This window comes from Fopius arisanus, unplaced genomic scaffold, assembly GCF_000806365.1.
Source record: "Fopius arisanus strain USDA-PBARC FA_bdor unplaced genomic scaffold, ASM80636v1 scaffold00030, whole genome shotgun sequence".
Lineage (NCBI taxonomy): Eukaryota > Metazoa > Arthropoda > Insecta > Hymenoptera > Braconidae > Fopius > Fopius arisanus.
Genome location: NW_011887769.1, coordinates 895521 through 909434, shown reverse-complemented (window position 1 = coordinate 909434; position 13914 = coordinate 895521). Strand labels below are relative to the sequence as shown.

Sequence of the window (13914 nt, the reverse complement as noted above, 5' to 3'; positions counted from 1 at the left end):
GTTGGTAGCGTGGCCGAGCGGTCTAAGGCGCTGGTTTAAGGCACCAGTCTCTTCGGAGGCGTGGGTTCGAATCCCACCGCTGCCAAATTTTTTAGCTTCAATTTCCTTGGTTTCCACATACTTCGTGTATCATGACGAAGCGCATGCTTTGCTGGAGTTACTGGTAGTTACCTAGCTTGATTTTTCCATGCTGGACGAACCCAAGATCCAATGGGTTGCGTCGGCACGCGGCGCCGTGGTTCACACCTAACAGGAGACCATCACCCCATGGTAGGTATTATGAGTCAGTCAATGAACTATTGGTACTCTCCAATTTCTAATGTACAAGGGTGCTTCAAAGTCATCGGTATTATACGCATGTCAAGTGTTGAAAACCATTAGACTTGGACCAGAAAATGCCTCAATCCAAGAAGCTTGGTACGCTATTGATTGTCGTGTCCACAACGTCAAGAATTGTAACCCCATAATTATTGACTACTTCTGCCCACTCGTGCGTCCCTGTTTGCAATGTTGTTCTCAGGGGCTCGAGTAAGTTTGCTCAATGCCATTCGTTGCATGGTTTTTGTTTGGGTGCGTGCGCCAGTCAGAAAGGGGGGAACCCCTTGAATCCAGAATGGACGGAAAGGAGGAGCGAAAGAGAAATGGGGAAAAAAAGAAAGACGAAACGTTCCAGTTACACTCCAGACTGGCGTGCTGCCCTGATAGAGATTTCATTCTGAAGATGCCACCCTGGACCACGCCCCTGAATGTTATACATTCCGAAGGGCTCCAGGGTGATTCTGAATGAATAGGTGCTGTCTGATATCAGTCTAGGGAGAATGCGAGACATCTGGCAAGCTGACACTGAAAAGATCATGATTTAGAAATAGGTCTATCCGAACAGGGATCGCATAATTTTTATGAAGATCTGATGCTCCCAATTTGGCTAATTAAGGAAGCTGGTTGTCAGACAAGTGGTCAGGTCAGGCGGACCATCAAGATTCCGTGGCGCAACGGCAGCGCGTCTGACTCTAGATCAGAAGGTTGCGTGTTCAAATCACGTCGGGGTCAAGCTGATATGCCTTTTTGCTGATCCTCTACGTCTACACAAGCTCTCATCAAAATACTTCAGCCATTTCCTCCACGTGGTCATCCATAATGGTTAATGGAAACACCACAAGCATCATGGAATCAGATATGCCTCACATGTACGCTCGTCGTAGCCCCTGTACCGTTTCGAAAACGTCGAGTGGTGCGTGCTCACATCCCGCATACGTTCCGTCGTTCACCAGGAGAATATTTACAGAGAAGAGGTATATCTCTTCTCTTACAGTGGAACGACATTCGCGCGGGTTGTCTCATTTAGCCCCTCCTCGGATCAGGAAAGCATGAATCGACAGACTTGGAATTTCTTATTCAACGGTTGCGACCGTTGTGAGAGCGCTAATGAAACCATACCCCCCAGAAGCAGATAAATCGGGTGGCTAAATTTCGACGAGAATATCGTCCGCTCATATATTATTAAGACAAACATATGGTAAATTCTCGTGGTTGGAAGGCGGAATGGACATAATCAACAAATCAACCGACCTGATGCCAGGCGTACATGAAGTCAAGGCGGCTGGCGTGAAACGGTCGTTGATTATACTCGATATGCGCTACCTCCAGTCCTTTCCTAATCGCCGCGGATCGGAAAGACACAATTTTGAGGAAGAGCCGCATGGGCCCTAAGCACCTCTGTGCCGTTCAAACACCTTATTGGTCACCCAGAAACCCTTTTCATTAGCCATTGGTCCAGGGCAAAGGAATTGGCCGGGGAATTTTGGTAGGACCAGTCATACTTTCCACAATTCCAATTGCTTGCTGCAGCCTATAGTCCATTTCATGTGCAATTGGCCAACGATTTCCTCGATTTAACGGCAGAATGACATTCACTGACGCACTGAAACTGCACAAAGTGCAATGACACTGTTTTCCCCCAAATTTAAGAGATCGATAGTTCATGAGAGGAGCCAATTGGCCATAAGCATGATAATTCTACTTGCTATAATTGAGAACTCATCAGCTCACTACAGAAAAATATGAAACATATTGCCCTAATGCAACGTCAATACCCAGAGTTCATTTGTCCCACGATTTCCCCAAAAAATTTTTCGCTCTATCCACTGATCCCCTCCACTTCCCTCAACGTTGCAGTGTCGTTGACACTCCCGCGGCTTCCGTCGGTTGCGTCACAACGCGTGAGCAGTCGACAGCATGCGTTCCTGTTGAAAAAATTCCTCACGGGCGAAAGTCAAGGTATGACAGAATAACACAGTACTCACTTGAGCGTCGGAAAGGTCTCTTCTGCGCAAGACGCGAATGTTAACCAGCGAGTTCGTTGAAAGTCAGTGATTGTCGCTGATATGTATGATCTCCTGGTTGGAGGAGGGGCTGGTTGAGACAACCCGCGCGAAACTCAGTTCAACGTGGGGAGAGAATCTCAGAATCCAGATGAGACATACTATCCTGATAACGAGGGGCTCGTATGCGGGATGTGAGCACGCACCGTTCAACTACTTCTAGTCGTATACAGAGACCTGGATATTCACCACTTGAATTGTCTAGGATCATTGCCGTTCGGACTGAAATATTAAATCGGTTCGATCAGTTATTAAGCATGTCATTCGTGATACAAATACATTTAGCCTAGTTTTATGAAAATTGCGAATTTAGTAGGACTCATTCTTTACTTGACGTCTCGAAAGGGTGGTTCGATTCTAGTCGTAAGACTTCAATTGGCTAGAGGAAGAGTCACAAGTTTGTGGGGTACAACGGACAAATGTTTTAGATTTCTGTATGGCGGTTCGGATTGTAACAGGAGAGAATAACAAAGTGGCACGTTTATGGGACTCTTGCAAGGCTATTTTCCGCTTGACAACAATAACGACTCCGTGGCGCAACGGTAGCGCGTCTGACTCCAGATCAGAAGGTTGCGTGTTCAAATCACGTCGGGGTCAAAGATTTATTGTTTTTGTTTATTTTGCTTTCGAATAGAAGCTTTGTAATCGATCATCTTTTCTGACAATGATATAAAACTCTATGATATTTGAAAGTACCAAGTTTTAAGTGAGTGTGTGTATGTATGTATGTCTATGCGGATTTCTCATTCTCAAAAACAAATAATTTATAAAAAAAAAGAGTCAAGTTCAAGTTGATAATCTGAAATTTTGTGAAATAATCGGTATTATTTGAGAGCTTATCCGAGCGAAATTTCGGACCAATTAGTCAAGCGTTTTTCGTGATGGACGAATTTTCACAAAAATCTTTTTTTGTAAGGTCTCAAAAATCACGCGCCTAGCTTTGGGAATGTCCGTTTTGGATGCCCATCCACTTTGGTACCAGCTCTTGGATATTCGGGTAGAATTTGGTTAATGATTATTGAGTATAAGAGACAAAAACAATCGGGTGTGGGGAATCAAACCGTAGGATATTCCGGGCTGTTGGGATGGGGTTTTCTGTACTCGAGTGGAATTGACGTTTTTTATTTAACCATTTTTTTATTGTTGGAATTGACTTTCGAACCGAAGTCGAGGATTCGCCATCCACAAGTGTGAGAAAATCCCATTACAAGAGCCCGAATAATTTCGTCTCATACTGATTTCCGAATTTTCGGATATGGAAAGGATGCAGTACCAATTTCCAGATACCAAATCAGAAGAACCAATACGGAATATTCATTGACTCTAGGATTCGAGGAGCTCGACACATCTATTTTCAATAAAAAAAGCTAATTCCATATTTCTCTTTAGAATCAACCATTGCTCCGATCAATTAATACTCAAGGAAAGTGTAAGTAATCCCAAAATTACACAAAATAAGAGGTAACACTTGAGCAATAACCGAATTTTCCTTCTCAAGAAAGAAATATGAGACAAACAAACCCAGAATTGGATGTACCCACTTCATCCATCAATACTTAATGGAAAAAGAAAAACAAACCACCTTTGACAAGTGTAATAAACCACTTACAATTGAACTTTTAACTGCCGAGAACAGGAACGAATAAGAACAAAGTGGTATCGCCTCTACTTATCACTCTCAGGTATTATCACGTTACATTTTATTACAAAAACTTTTTACAGTGATATGTCATTATAATATTATTCATCGCCGGGATAATTCAAGCATTATTTATCGTAGGGGTGAATCCTTAGAGCCTTATCTAACACATAGCTAATTAATTACAAAAATTAAAAATTTTAATTTAAAGACTACGATTTCATTCATTTGAGTCTGCTTGACGTTTGCCAAACGGAGAATCAATATATTAATTTTTGTGTTACTCATATGCTTTCTTTTCCACCGCATTTCCATCTGGGAATTTCAATTGTATTTGTTTCGTTTATTTGCAATTGTGACTATGTAATGTCTGATTCAGTTATATGCTATTTTTGTTTTTGTTGTAATTATTTCCTGATGAGTTTTACTATGATAAAATGAGGTGTGATGAATTTTTGTTGGAATAAAACGAGTCATAACGAATTATGCCATAATAAGACAATAAATCGTGTCATACTATATAGGAGTACAATCGAATAAGTTATTATTATTAAATTGGTATTTTTATTCGACTGTTTTCTCAGTTGACTCAAAAATAAGTGAATTTTTGTGATTTGGGAATAGTGCACTTGCGTGTCGGCGGAAAAGTGTATTTTTTTAACTGGCGGTATGACCCGGAACGTGGGATTAGATTTCTAGGACGGAATTTACAATCTGGCGCCGTGGCTTAGTTGGTTAAAGCGCCTGTCTAGTAAACAGGAGATCGGGGGTTCGAATCCCCCCGGGGCCTGCACTCCTATGGAGTGTTGTTTTTTTCTTTTGCACCATAAATATCTCAAAATAATAAAAAATAATAATGAACGCAGTAAAGACTACAACAATTTGCGAATAAATTTATACAGATAACTTTATTTACGTAGAATAACGGGACAAAAGTATCAGCGAATTCACGAAATGCATTCATCAGGAATCAATACTCGCTTCTGCAACGAAAAATCCGATAAAACCTGCGTAATTCTGAATCTTTCATCTAGATCACTCGAATCTTCTTCAAGAATAGTAACATTGGATAATAAATCCTGGCTCCCACTAAATTCAGAAATTTGTTTAGACTGATCCAAGCTCTCAACACTTCTGATCTCTGATGATTTGACCTCGGGAGTAAAATTGGACGTTGATACTTGTAAAGCCAATTCATTCGAGAGCATCACAGAGTTGTTGATTGACTCTTCTGATTTCCAATGTACAGTCTGTTCTTCCTTATTTCCAGTCTGTCTAAACTTTCGACACAACTCTTGAAATTCTCTCTCAGGAAATATTTCTGATTGGATATCAATCTCCTTCTTCATCGCTTTCTGACCGATTCGTTTTTTCATAAACTTGAAGATGGCCTGTCTAACCTTCTGGATTTTGCTGACGGTTACCTGCTTGATACCCTCCTCAGCAATCCTCTCTAAAATCCACTGATCTGCAATTTCCTCGATCGAAGTCGGCGTGACATCGAGTAGATGCCATGGACCAACTCTTTCACTCTCCAGAACTTCTCCAGTTGAATGATCGAATTTGTCTGCCTCCCAGGAAGACGTGCGGTCCCAAAATCCAGGAATCCTGATAGACCCCACGGATTTCCTCACGATAGGAAATTCCTCAACGTCCTCCTCGATCCTTGGGTCTCTCATGGCCCTTCCCAGAAGATCACCGTACTTCCTCTTCCAGGAGACCCTTTGATACCACTCCAGCTCCTCTACCTCCTCGGCTACTCCTTCATGATCCACTCTATTCATACCAACCCCGCACTCCTAAAGTACTCCTAAACACCCTATCCACACACCCATGCAACAGGAATTTTGACACATCCTAAATAACCCCTAAACAAAGCCCTGAGGATGGACAAAAAAACATCAGCGAAGGTGGAATTCACCCGCCACTTCCTCCACATGTTCTATTCATAACAACTCCTAAGTCCCATCTAAAATACTCCTAAATACCTCATCCACACAAAATCATCAGGAATTCTGATTCATTCTAAATAAATCCGGGACAAAGCCACCCAAAAAGACAAAAAAGCATCGACGAGGATGGGATTCGAACCCACGCGTGCAGAGCACATTGGATTAGCAGTCCAACGCCTTAACCACTCGGCCACCTCGTCACTTGGAATCATCCTTTTTGATAGCACCCTCAATAACATGACCTCAACTTTCTCAATAATTCGCATAAAAAACGACAACAACTAATCCCAAAAATACATTTACACTGTCTATTGAGCCGTCGAAATTCATTGTTCAAAATTTTTCATTGAAAATTAAATGACAAGTCACATTTTCACTACATTTTTAGCAGAATTATTCTGTTGCTAATGTCGGAGAATAATCCCTGGCAAGTAAATTCCAGATCAATTACTCGGATAAAATTGGAGGGAAATACAAAAAATTCTAATATTGAATTCAATTTGACAATTCATTCATGGATGTCCACAATTTCATTTCAGATAACGTCAAAAAGGAGTAAAGGAATAAAGGACACCTTTGTTTCTTTTCAATCATGAAAATTCTGCCAAATCCCTTCGACATGGAGATATTCACGGATAATTCATTCTCAAATCGAGGCCAGTGAAGTGATAAATGAAAGTGGCTAAATGAATTTCGCTATTTTATCTTAAATTCAGAGATATTCATGAAAAACCCTTCACCATTTCACGACCGAATTAAATTATCTCATCTTACCACTTGGCTAATACTTTTTCATTCTAATAATCGCTTCTAATCCTCGGGAATTTCGATATTTGATCTGGCACCCCGTCCGAATTATCAAAAAAAAACATGACTATTCACGGATTCCCAAAAAACCAAATATCCATTTTTAAATTTCATCCCAGATAGTTTTAAGAATTATAAGGAAAACAAATAGAGAAACAAAAAATATTAATTTTCGTGACATGCCCATATTACCCCACCCTCCCATGCTTATTAAAGTTTCCAAAATAATTATATTTACGGAGGTCTCAAATAAATCGTAAAAAATTCTCTACATCTAATAATAAAACGTTCTAATTCGAAATTACACTGAAAATATCAAATATTTCCCATTGAAGTTAGACATAATTGAATTGATACCGTATTGAATAAAATACGTTCTCCGGTGAACTCAGCAAAAATTTTTTAACAGTGGATTCTCCGGACTTATCATCTCACGATAATATTTTAAGGTTAAACCTCCATGCGCCGTATCTCCTTATCGAATCATAACAAGTTTCTCGATAGTTTCCCTCCTACTTTTATAACTACGATTTGATAAGCTCGTATAGAAATCGTTTACGTAAACTCCTCGAGTGTTGTTTGTCACATTGATGATTAACTCCACGTGAATGGTCTGTTCATTCTGAGTAATGTAAGTTGTTTGTTGCATTGTTATCAAGTCCCTCGTTTGTAAGCCATTAATTCAGTGACAGTTACACAACTAGAACCTGTCCGGCAGTATGCGGAGAGCAGGCACTCGAGAATGGAACACGTACTTCACCCAAACTACAAGGAGACATATGACGAGGAGATACTTCTGTGGTTGACCAAGGAATTCGCTAGAACTGATGGAGAATTTTACTTGGATCATGCTGGTGCCACTTTGTACGCCGACAGTCAGATTAAGAGGATTTCCCAGGATTTGGCGAGTTCGTTGTACGCCAATCCCCATTCGGCCGCTGGAAATTTCACTTCAGAAATTATTGAACGAACTAGATACAGGTTTGTAGAAGTTTAAATACTTTCTAGACTACTCTAGTCTATTTCAATCTATCTAGCCTTCTTACGCGTTAGGTAAAGGATAGCAAGTCGATTGGATAATAACTCAAAGTAATTGGAGAGAGTAATTCTCAATGATTTGTTTTGAAATTGGTGAAACTCATTTTGGTCATATTCAAGTCGGCAGAAATAATTAATTCCAAATTTGCTATTTCAATTGCACTGTGTTTTGAATGGATACATGAATATTGTTTACAGAAATAATAATAATAAATAATAAATAAATAATAAATAATAATCAAATTAAAAATGGAATGACAGAAATTTTCTAAAACATTTTCATACTTTTTCAATAAAATTTAAGGGTGATATTCTTTTGAATAGATTTTTTGAGTACGTATTTGGGGAATATCTCTGAATTTGAGAGATTTACTTTTCAAGAGAGGTCTTGAGCGAAATTGCGCAATCTGTTTTGAATTCAGAGATATTCCTTGAAAACCCATCAACTGGTGTGACTTGGTTCCCTTTACCTCTCGGTTATATTTTTCCTGCTAATCCATGAATGGTCTAGGATTTTGGACTTCTTCAATGCCTCCTCCGAGGAATACAGTTTGATCTTCACATCGGGGACCACTGGTTCCTTGAAAACCGTTGCAGAAACCTTCAATTTCGGTGATTCTGGCCACTTCGTTTACCTCGAAAACAACCACACGTCTGTCCTCGGAATGCGCGATGTCACAATGAAAAACGGGGGACGAATAAAGTGTCTAGGATTCCATGAAGCTTTCGAGAGATTCCAGAGTGACGAAAGTATTCCAGATGTTATCGAGAGCAGAAGTAATTCTCTGTTCGTTTATCCTGCCCAGTGTAACTTCTCGGGACTGAAATATCCACTGGAATGGATCCAGGAAACTCACAAAGGGACACTCAATTCTCTCACTGATGAACAATCTAAATGGTATGTCTTGCTGGATGCAGCTGGATTCGTTGGAACTAGTGCTCTCGATTTATCGCTGCACAAACCTGATTTCGTTGCCATGTCCTTCTACAAAATGTTCGGGTGGCCAACTGGCATTGGTGCACTTATTGTGAGAAATTCCAGTGAGAATGTCATGGAGAAAGTGTATTACGGAGGTGGCACTGTTAATATGGCGCTCAGCAACACGAATTTTCACGTCAAACGAGAAAATCTTCATGAAAGGTACAGCATAGACAATTCTACGTATCATTATCTCCATACAATCATGACTAGATCAATTATAATCATTTCAATTGAAATAACTTAGATTTCAATTGAAATGATTCTATGAATTTTTTATTTATCAACTATGGTAGTTACTCTTGAGGAGAAATGTCCGGTTATTTTTCGCTATTTATTCGTGAGTCATTAAGAGCTTTTTCTTCTCAATTTTCTCTTCTCGTCAAATGAAGTCTTGGCTTTTAGGAGATTTAATATCCAGAATTGGAGAAGGATAATTTTTAGAATTATTCTCGCAAGGTGAATATATGTAGATGCAATTATCACTAATTATATTGCTAACATTTTTAATTCTATTATTATTCCACTGAAATTGGTAATTTCATCATTGGTGTCTCATAAGAATCAATACAAATCTGATAACTTTCGGTATATTTACATTCGATAAGTACATGCTGACCTAAAAATCATTATTTTTTTATTCTTTTTAATCTTGACAAATAATAATAAAAATAAATAAACAAACAACCAACGTGCTTTTTTTGACTATAATCAACGAATCCTTGACCTTTCAGATTCGAGGATGGAACTGTACCCTTCCTATCGATAATCTCCCTGCAGTACGGGCTGGATATCTTTTCTAGGATTCCCCTCACTCGGATATCTACCCACGTCTTCCATCTGGCACAGTACCTCCACCACTCCCTGGTAACACTGCACCACCGAAACAGTAAACGCCTGGCGATAATCTATGCGGATACCGATTACCAGGAAATATCAACGCAAGGTGGCACCGTGGCCTTCAACATCCTCCGATCTAGTGGTGCATATGTTGGCTACATGGAGATTCTCCACATGGCTGGACTCTTTAAGATCCACTTGCGCACAGGGTGTTTCTGCAACCCAGGGGCCTGTCAACGCCACCTAAACCTCTCCAACGACGACGTACTCCAGAACTATGACGCGGGATACAAGTGCGGAGGAAGCAAGGATTTGATCGATGGAAGACCCACTGGTGCTGTCAGAGTGTCATTCGGTTACTCTTCTAGTTTCAACGATGCCGAGATGCTGCTGTTGATGCTTAAAAAATGCTTTCTAGACGGACCTGCAGTGGTTAAACTTCCTGAGGGATATGTGATCCCTGAGAATTACATTTACAGCCGCGGGAATGTAAATTACAAGACGAAGGGAGGGACCGAAATCGAGAAATTGAGAGTGCAGAGGAGCCCTACTGGGATTACTCAGGATTCATTGATAAATTTATCCCCGGGAAATGGGTTTAATAAGAACGAGATGATGGAGAGGAATGAGATGGAGTCGAAGAAATTAGTTCTTTCGAAGCTTTATATTTACCCTGTGAAGTCCTGCGCAGCTTTCGAAATCTTGGACTCTTGGGAGCTGACTGGAAAGGGCCTCTCCTACGATCGTGAGTGGATGATTGTGAATTCTTCAGGGGTCTGCCTCACCCAGAAACAGGAGGTCAATCTCTGCTTGATAAAACCGAGCTTGTGTCTCCAGAGCATGTTAATGAGGCTAGATTATCCAGGTAGTGTTGTTAAATTATGTTTTGGGAGTTTGAATAAGCAAAGACTGCGGGAGAATTGAAATTTTTGCAGGGATTCCTGGAATTGAGTTGCCTTTGGAGTACCGGGAGGACGACATAACGCATGGGGAGTTGTGCAGGAGTAGAATCTGTGGGCACAGGGTCCAGGGTGTTGATTGTGGTGAGGAGGTTGCTCAGTGGCTCGGACTAGCTCTTGGCAGAGATCTCAGGCTGATTCGTCAGAGCAGAACTCAGGAGATCAGGGGAAGAAGCAGACTAGAGCTCTCATTCTCCAGTCAGGCACAGTTTCTGCTTGTTAATAGGGCCAGTGTGGAGTGGCTCGTTGATAGAATCCCTGAGGAATCTGATTGCGATAAGAATGGGGTCCTACATAGATTCAGGGGGAATCTCATTGTCCTGGGAGCTGAACCCTTCGAGGAGGAACAGTGGACTCATATTAGGGTTGGGGAACATGTCTTCGAGGTGAGGAAATTTTGAAGAGAAGGATTCTACCGTTTTCAAAACTTCTGCTAATAATAATCCACCGGTAATTTGCGCGTTTATTAATTTAGGAATATTTGTAGGTAATGGGACCCTGCACCAGGTGCCAAATGGTATGTATTGATCAACAAACTGGGTTAAAAACAATCGAGCCTCTTCGATTGCTAGCCGAAGAATTTCAAGGGAAAATGAAATTTGGGATTTATCTCAGTAGAACGAACTCTACCTCTGGGAAGGTAAAAATTGGGGACCATGTAATTTGCATGTGATTGGTGTTTTTTTTCACTGGTCTTAGAATCTCTATTGTATATTTCTAATCGTATTTTACAGGTTTTTCTAAAACTGTGTTATTGAATAAAGTTTTAAGGTAAATTTGTACGTGTTTAACGATTTAATTCTTACATTGGGGGGAGTGTGGCTTACCTAGGACCTTCAACTAATTGAACAATCTATTGGTTGTTGCTGAGTTATCTGCCTCACTGGTTGGCCTTCGGAAACTTCCTTCACTACATTTAATACCTCGTTGTAGATTGGAAACGCCATTGTCTGCAGTTTTGAATATACCAGGCTATCGTTGATCTTTACCTCGAATGAACCTGAAAAGGAAAATTCTCTCGATTTAAGAATGTTCTACACCCTTTCCGTCAAATTTCACATTTTTTTCATTTGTCTGGCAAACTTACGAAGAGATTGACGTGAAGAAATATAACGTTTTTGCATTTAATCATTATTTAACGACTCTCGAAGTTTCAAGGTGCTGCGAATATTTAGTATTTTGTAAACTTTTGAAAAGAATCGAAAAACTGTAGAGAAAATGCATGAAAATGATCGCACCATCCCAAAACTTTGTGAGCCATTAAATAATAACAAAATGCAAAAAGGTTATATTTTTTTTACATCAATTTCCATCGATAATTGTTAAATAAAGAGTAATTAAAAACGTGGATTTGAGCTATATCGAGTGTGAAACATCGTTAGCATTTTATAAGAAAATTTGATGGATTGTCTCCACTCGATTTTCATGAGGAATTATGAAGTTATGGATGCACTCAGGGCTACCTTGTCTTCCAGTAGCCCCACTAATTACACAATCAGGACAGGCATCTTTGATAACTCCTGCCAGTTCCAGAAACTGTTTTCGGTGACCACACGAGCCACTGGCAGTACACAAAGTCCAAAAATTCAAAAAAATAGATTCATTTTCGAGGTTAGAAGGCCACGAAAAAATCTAATGGAAGATTTAGAGGGTTCTTTTGCTCACCAGTACTCGACGTCGATTTTAATGCCTGACATTTCTGAATCTATGACAGTCCTGAAGAAAACTCGGTGTGAGTCAGGTATTTTTGTGGAATTCGTTACGATCCACTGGCAGTTAAAATTGGCGGTGAGCACCAAAGAGGATTGACTAAAGTAGAGGGTCAGTTCTGGGGGGTTAAGTGACTCCAGCGGCATCATAGTACTGCACCTCAAGAGAGGGAGGTCGCCACACGCAATGGGGGTGTCTAAGGTATGATGGAAGGAGGTATTGCCAAGCTTTGATGTCGCCGACACCAAAACAGGGGACAAGTACCTTCAGACGTCGTACGTAGGGCTGTATAACGCCTTCTCCTCATGTGCGTTTCGTCCCCACAATTCAGCGATTTCTGGAGTTTACATTTGAATGCAAGTCGAGTCGTTTGATTTTTTTTCTTTCAAATTGACATGAAAAAAAAGGCATGGCATAAAAATTATCGACAAAAGCATAAATGAACAATGGGTATATGATTATTTCAATACGAGAGATTCTTCCCCGGTATTGACTATTTTTTGATAAATCAAGTAATTAGAGTGAAACTCTTTCCACGTCACCCAAGAGGTAGAGCCCTTGACGCGTTTTTTTTAACGTGGTATCCCCTGTAGGCCTAATCCACACTGGAATCAAAAAAGAACCATGATTTATTAATAATAAATAATAATGAATTAATAATAAATTCATCAATTTCTATGGATATTCTAGCTGCATTGTCGATGTTGAATCATCTCAGCAACACTGATTTGGGAGAAATATTGAACGATGATGGAAGATTCGAGGAAGTTGTCAATGACATAAAACAGGTGAATTATTTAATCGATGACAATAAATGGATAATAAGGCGGTTGTCTTATTATTTTCTTGTCTTATTATTAGATATGCGACTTACTTACTTTTCATGAGGTTTTCTAATTTAAAGAATTGGAATCTGAAAAGGAAGTTCTGATCGCTGGAAATCGTTCTCTGGCCGAAGTCAATCTAGCAAAGCAATCCCAACTCGAGGAGAATAAAAAAGCATTATATGAACTGTCTGAGAAAGGCTGTAAGCTGCTGCTGAAATTGAAAAAGAATCGGAACTAATTATTAACGCAATTATATAAACAATTATCAAATGATAATTGTGATTTTTATTTGTATTCTCCTTCGTGTCGAGAAAATAGCTGAAAAATTCTTATCGGGAGATACAGAAGTCGATGAATTCCTGGATCAATTCTTGACCCGAAGAAAGATAATGCATTTACGAAAGGTGAACGTAGACAAAATGCGAGAGCTTAAGAGGAAACCGAAATCGTCAACAGGGGGTTATCCAGCAGTGAACACCTTTCGCCGCCCAAGTTTTCTTAAAGCTATTTCCATAATGTGCCTTCGTCATGGTCATGCACTTCGACTCAGATACGTGCATTTTTTGAACGAACTGATTATTTGGTTCCAGAGCGTTTGAGGATCAAAATAATTCCCACGATAGCCCTCATCTCAGACAACAAGACAAAAGACCACATCGTAGGCTTCACGGACCTCGGAAATTGCGACGATTTTTCCACAGAAATGATGGAGTGGAGAACAGCCCAGTCTGGTGCAATATCATACACTGGTGACCTGTTGAATCCACCAGAAAAGGGAGAGA

General features: G+C 40.1%; 3 protein-coding genes and 5 non-coding genes across 12 annotated transcripts; 6 read left to right on the top strand and 2 right to left on the bottom strand.

Moving 5' to 3' along the window:
* The first annotated feature begins 3 nt into the window (after positions 1-3).
* TRNAL-AAG (transfer RNA leucine (anticodon AAG)) lies at positions 4-85 on the top strand. Its single transcript has one exon. It is a non-coding gene; the product is annotated as a tRNA-Leu (tRNA).
* An 893-nt stretch (positions 86-978) lies between these two features.
* Positions 979-1050, top strand: TRNASTOP-CUA (transfer RNA amber suppressor (anticodon CUA)). Its single transcript has one exon. It is a non-coding gene; the product is annotated as a tRNA-Tyr (tRNA).
* Positions 1051-2906: 1856 nt separating this feature from the next.
* On the top strand, positions 2907-2978 carry TRNAW-CCA (transfer RNA tryptophan (anticodon CCA)). Its single transcript has one exon. It is a non-coding gene; the product is annotated as a tRNA-Trp (tRNA).
* Positions 2979-4736: 1758 nt separating this feature from the next.
* On the top strand, positions 4737-4810 carry TRNAT-AGU (transfer RNA threonine (anticodon AGU)). The gene has a single exon. It is a non-coding gene; the product is annotated as a tRNA-Thr (tRNA).
* A 1280-nt stretch (positions 4811-6090) lies between these two features.
* TRNAS-GCU (transfer RNA serine (anticodon GCU)) lies at positions 6091-6172 on the bottom strand. The gene has a single exon. It is a non-coding gene; the product is annotated as a tRNA-Ser (tRNA).
* A 1011-nt stretch (positions 6173-7183) lies between these two features.
* On the top strand, positions 7184-11293 carry mal (maroon-like). 4 transcript variants are annotated; one of them, XM_011303033.1, is made up of 6 exons: positions 7184-7410; positions 7498-7760; positions 8329-8958; positions 9531-10501; positions 10572-10981; positions 11083-11293. In XM_011303033.1, the coding sequence occupies exons 2-6, from the start codon at positions 7522-7524 to the stop codon at positions 11266-11268; spliced, it is 2436 nt and encodes an 811-aa protein (XP_011301335.1). In that variant the 5' UTR covers positions 7184-7410; positions 7498-7521; the 3' UTR covers positions 11269-11293. The 4 variants fall into 4 exon arrangements, with proteins under 4 accessions (XP_011301335.1, XP_011301332.1, XP_011301334.1 ...); XM_011303030.1 differs by having other exon boundaries at positions 7484-7760; XM_011303032.1 differs by having other exon boundaries at positions 7472-7760.
* A 117-nt stretch (positions 11294-11410) lies between these two features.
* Positions 11411-12619, bottom strand: LOC105265510 (migration and invasion enhancer 1). Of its 2 annotated transcripts, XM_011303035.1 has the most exons (3): positions 12261-12449; positions 12059-12156; positions 11411-11595 (listed from the first exon to the last, which is right to left on the bottom strand). In XM_011303035.1, exons 1-3 carry the CDS (start codon positions 12290-12292, stop codon positions 11432-11434), a joined length of 294 nt encoding a protein of 97 aa, XP_011301337.1. In that variant the 5' UTR covers positions 12293-12449; the 3' UTR covers positions 11411-11431. The 2 variants fall into 2 exon arrangements, 1 of the variants encoding a protein (XP_011301337.1); XR_892080.1 differs by lacking the exon at positions 12059-12156 and having other exon boundaries at positions 11510-11595; positions 12261-12619.
* Positions 12620-12939: 320 nt separating this feature from the next.
* LOC105265508 (vacuolar protein sorting-associated protein 37B-like) lies at positions 12940-13385 on the top strand. The gene is made up of 2 exons (XM_011303029.1): positions 12940-13093; positions 13203-13385. The coding sequence occupies exons 1-2, from the start codon at positions 12983-12985 to the stop codon at positions 13368-13370; spliced, it is 279 nt and encodes a 92-aa protein (XP_011301331.1). The 5' UTR covers positions 12940-12982; the 3' UTR covers positions 13371-13385.
* Positions 13386-13914: the final 529 nt, after the last annotated feature.

Bases quoted from the DNA above. Each gene is read 5' to 3' on its own strand.
- mal (XM_011303033.1), top strand. From the start codon at position 7,522: ATGGAACACGTACTTCACCCAAACTACAAGGAGACATATGACGAGGAG. The intron at 7,761-8,328 runs GTTTGTAGAAGT...TGAATGGTCTAG, and splicing joins ATTGAACGAACTAGATACAG to GATTTTGGACTTCTTCAATG. The intron at 8,959-9,530 runs GTACAGCATAGA...TTGACCTTTCAG, and splicing joins CGAGAAAATCTTCATGAAAG to ATTCGAGGATGGAACTGTAC.
- LOC105265510 (XM_011303035.1), bottom strand. From the start codon at position 12,292: ATGTCAGGCATTAAAATCGACGTCGAGTACTG. The intron at 12,157-12,260 runs GTGAGCAAAAGA...GTGTACTGCCAG, and splicing joins AAAATCGACGTCGAGTACTG to TGGCTCGTGTGGTCACCGAA. The intron at 11,596-12,058 runs GTAGCCCTGAGT...TTTCCTTTTCAG, and splicing joins TGGGGCTACTGGAAGACAAG to GTTCATTCGAGGTAAAGATC.
- LOC105265508 (XM_011303029.1), top strand. From the start codon at position 12,983: ATGGATATTCTAGCTGCATTGTCGATGTTGAATCATCTCAGCAACACT. The intron at 13,094-13,202 runs GTGAATTATTTA...GAGGTTTTCTAA, and splicing joins TTGTCAATGACATAAAACAG to TTTAAAGAATTGGAATCTGA.